Source organism: Pinus tabuliformis, chromosome 7, assembly GCF_031772625.1.
Source record: "Pinus tabuliformis cultivar Carrire ecotype Pingquan chromosome 7, CPIR1, whole genome shotgun sequence".
Classification (NCBI taxonomy): Eukaryota; Viridiplantae; Streptophyta; class Pinopsida; order Pinales; family Pinaceae; genus Pinus; species Pinus tabuliformis.
The window spans coordinates 332,465,566-332,469,505 of record NC_142293.1 but is presented as its reverse complement, the minus strand read 5'-3'; the positions used below and the strand labels follow the sequence as shown (position 1 = coordinate 332,469,505).

At 34.5% G+C, this 3,940-nt stretch overlaps 1 protein-coding gene across 1 annotated transcript; it reads left to right on the top strand.

The window, feature by feature from the left end:
• The first annotated feature begins 929 nt into the window (after window positions 1-929).
• Window positions 930-2,213, top strand: LOC149247315 (xyloglucan endotransglucosylase protein 6-like). The gene is made up of 4 exons (XM_089455867.1): window positions 930-1,214; window positions 1,291-1,391; window positions 1,510-1,703; window positions 1,800-2,213. The coding sequence occupies exons 1-4, from the start codon at window positions 1,016-1,018 to the stop codon at window positions 2,191-2,193; spliced, it is 888 nt and encodes a 295-aa protein (XP_089311993.1). The 5' UTR covers window positions 930-1,015; the 3' UTR covers window positions 2,194-2,213.
• The last annotated feature ends 1,727 nt before the right edge of the window (window positions 2,214-3,940 follow it).

Below are 3,940 nucleotides of genomic sequence, written 5' to 3'. Positions count from 1 at the left end.
AAGTCTTGCACTCATCTGAAAAATTACATCTGGACAGCCTTCAAATTCGATCAAATGGCTTATTAATGGTATTATAATGCACAGCAGGCGTCCAATCAAATCTGTTAACAGCCACTATCAGACAAAAGAAAAAAGCATAGTATAAATTTGATGGACTATCAAACTCATAGCTTCATAATTATTGAGTTGGAGTTCATTGAAAGTTTTTGTAAGTTCGGTGCCAGCCGGAGGTTCAATGAAATTTTCTGATTCGAGAATACTTTGATCAGTTTATTAGGAATGCCATCTGGTCCCAATGTGAACAAGATCTTTTGATTTTTTTCACAAATTTACGGTTAATTAACTTATTAAAAACGCCATACCACGCATATGCAGACACATCGAATTTGTAATTTTTAAAGGTTTAATATTAAATATCAAATTTAGTGGTTACAGCTCTAATATCAAATTTAGAAATTTAGTAATTACAATTATATGAAGATATATTTAACTGGGGTAATTTAAAGATATAAGAATTTATAATTTAACAAAAACAATATTTTTGATATCTAATTGGAATAATTTAAATATTTAAAAATTTATAACTTATTGGAATAATTTAAATATTTAAAAATTTATAACTTATTGGAATAATTTAAATATTTAAAAGTTTATAACTTATCAAGAAACGAAACACCGTACATAAAAGTTGCAAACACCGTACATAAATAGTTGCATTACCGGCTTGTCAAGCTTCTTCCTATTTTACCTACGAAAACTTTCAAAGCTTTTGCGTATCATTTGAACAATCATAGAATTAACGGAATCCAGCATGGAGTACTCATTTAGATAACTACGCGACAGCCATCTGCTCTATGATGTCATTCATTTTCATTATTCTCTCGTATTGATTATGAGAGCTGTTACGGGACTCTTCTGCATCATATATTTAAAGGGTAGGGGATTCACTCGTGTCAGCTTGTTTTTCAGATGTGCAGTACTTCGACAATCCAGCCTTTTAATATAATTATCAGCAATGAAGCGCTGCGCAAAGTTTTTAGGATTTGGAATCAATTGGCGAGAAATAGTATACATAAGTTCAGTGCTCATTCTGATTCTGATTCTATCCTCCGTAGAATCCTCCAGCTTCGGCGACAATTTCGATATTTCATGGGGAACCGTTCAATTGTTGAATAATGGCCAAACGGCGCAGCTCACTATGGATAAAGCCTCAGGTACAATATTTCCTTTTCATGAACATAAATGTATTGAATGCTGAGAATTGTAATAATAATTTTAGTTGTTCATCAGGTTCTGGTTTTCAGTCCAGAAACGAATACCTCTTCGGCAGCTTGAGCATGAGTATTAAGCTGGTGTCTGGAAACTCGGCAGGAACAGTCACTTCCTATTATGTAAGTAGCTAGTTTGACACAAGAATGAAGATTCATTATCAATTTACAGTACTTGAACCCAATTTCCGACATAGATAATTAAAACTTCAATATATTAATGTTGGTATTTTTCATTCAGATGTCGTCCGACGCGGCTTCGCACGATGAACTTGACTACGAATTTCTGGGGAATCTGCCGGGAAATCCGTACACTCTACAAACCAACGTCTTTGCGAATGGCGTTGGGAATAGAGAACAAAGATTGAATCTGTGGTTTGATCCCACGGCGGACTTCCATAACTATTCAATTCTTTGGAACCACAATCAAATCGTGTATGTGCTTATTCCTTATAACTGAAACAGATCATGAATTTATTTCTAGTCTTTGTTTGTATTGTAATATATGTATATTTTGCATATTGTGAGCAGATTTTGGGTTGATTCTATCCCCATCAGGGTGTTCAAGAACAATGAAGAAACTGCGGGTATTCCATATCCGAATAGTCGACCCATGAGGATCCTCTCCACCCTTTGGAACGGGGAAAACTGGGCCACTGATGGAGGAAGAGTTAAAATAGATTGGAGTAAAGCTCCTTTTGTGGCCTCTTACCAATCATTTGAAGTGAATGCATGCAGCGCGCCATCTAATTCATCTCTTCCATGTGCCAACAATTGGTGGGAACAACCGGAATTTCAAAGCCTAGATGAATCTCAAGTGGGGAATCTTGATTGGGTTCGCAAAAATTACATGACCTACGATTACTGTCAAGACACATCGGGAAGGTTTTCTACAACTCCAGCTGAATGTGCATTTAATGCTTAAGCAATCAAACACGATTGATACTAATAAATGTTACACTATGGTCCGCGCCTGAATGAATATACTAGGCGTACCAAACAACAAGTTTTTCTGTCGTCTCATGGTAGAAAAACGCTGTATCAATCTGAATACAATCTGTATTTACAATGTTGTATTTTGCGTAAATATTTTCTTTTTTAAATTTGATAAACCTTCTCTGCTCCAGTAAAAGAATCTGTTTCAATATTTAAATATATGTTTTGCATCTGTTTATATATATAATATTATATATGTGTGTGTAAAGAAGGCAGCTGTAACTGCATGTGGAGAAATGACCAAAGGAGAAGTTACGAAATTGGTATTTCTGAATTGGTTTCGCTCTGGATTTTGAATTTAGTTATTTTTTCGCTTAAAACAGGAATTGAAAACCGTTAAATTTTTTGCCCTCGTAACGGAAATAATAATTCATCCCGTAGTTCCCATAATGACACGTTACCTTCTCCAACGAATTTCAAATGTATTAAATAATCAAATAGTTAGTTCCCATAATGACACGTTACGTTCTCCAACAAATCTTAAATGTATTAAATAATCTAATAGTTGGTTCCCATAATGACACGGTACCTTCTCCAACGAATTTCAAATGTATTAAATAATCAAATAGTTAGTTCCCATAATGTAACGAGCAAGTCTTATGATATGGTATTCCATGAGTTACAACATTAGCTCCAATAGTCGTTCTTTGAGACAATTCATTCATTCTTTAAATTTTCTTATTAGTCTCATACCCAACTGAAATACTTTGCATCAAGAAATTAGAATTCTCGTGCCCCTTCCTTTTTCCAATTTGTGGAAAAGTATTAACAACGAACGAACTTTGGGGTTGTCGATATTTTTGATAGAAATGGTAAGTATTTTTGTATAAGGAATTGGTTAAAATTAGAGACTCAGTTAATTAAGCATTGAGTCAAGTTGAGTGATGGATGACGTTTAGAGTGTGAATTAACTGAGTTAAGTATGTATGTATGTTAAAATATTTTAGGGGAATCGTTAGTCGAAAAGGTTTAAATACCCTTCACCGGGTTCATTGTAAGAATCAAGTTTTGTGTGATCAATAGAAGAGCCATGGCTTGTGTTTTGTGTGTGAATTTATGTTGTGTCCTCTGCTTTTCCAACAAATTGGTATAAGAACAAAGTTACAAAGAGGAAGTTGAGTGATGGATGAAATGTTAAGTGCAGTCCATATATAAAGTGTGAGTTAACTAAGTTAAGTGTGTATGCATGTTAAGATATTTTAGGGGAATCGTTAGTTGAAAATGTTTAAATACCCTTCACCGGGTTCATTGTAAGAATCAAGTTTTGTGTGATCATTAGAAGAGCCATAGCTTGTGTGTTTTGTGTGTGAATTTATGTTTTGTCTCCTCTGCGTTTCCAACAAATTGGTATAAGAACAAAGTTACAAAGAGAAAGTTGAGTGATGGATGAAGTGTTAAGTAGTCCATATTTAGAGTGTGAGTTATGTAAATGTGTTAGAAAACCTGCACAGATGAATCTAGCTAGTAAAGGTTGAACACACAGCTTTGCAGAGCAAAAACACTAAAAGAAAATCGAAAGAAGAAAAGAATGATGCATTCGAAAATATGTTACAATGCTCATGATATAGCATCACTGGGTGAAGATCCCAAGGTAATGCACTATAGTGGTGATCAATGAGAAGACTCAACACCTACAACAAGTCCCGGAGATAACTAGTCAGTTGCGGAGTTAAAGA

Bases quoted from the DNA above. Each gene is read 5' to 3' on its own strand.
- LOC149247315 (XM_089455867.1), top strand. From the start codon at position 1,016: ATGAAGCGCTGCGCAAAGTTTTTAGGATTTGGAATCAATTGGCGAGAA. The intron at 1,215-1,290 runs GTACAATATTTC...GTTGTTCATCAG, and splicing joins CACTATGGATAAAGCCTCAG to GTTCTGGTTTTCAGTCCAGA. The intron at 1,704-1,799 runs GTATGTGCTTAT...TATTGTGAGCAG, and splicing joins TGGAACCACAATCAAATCGT to ATTTTGGGTTGATTCTATCC.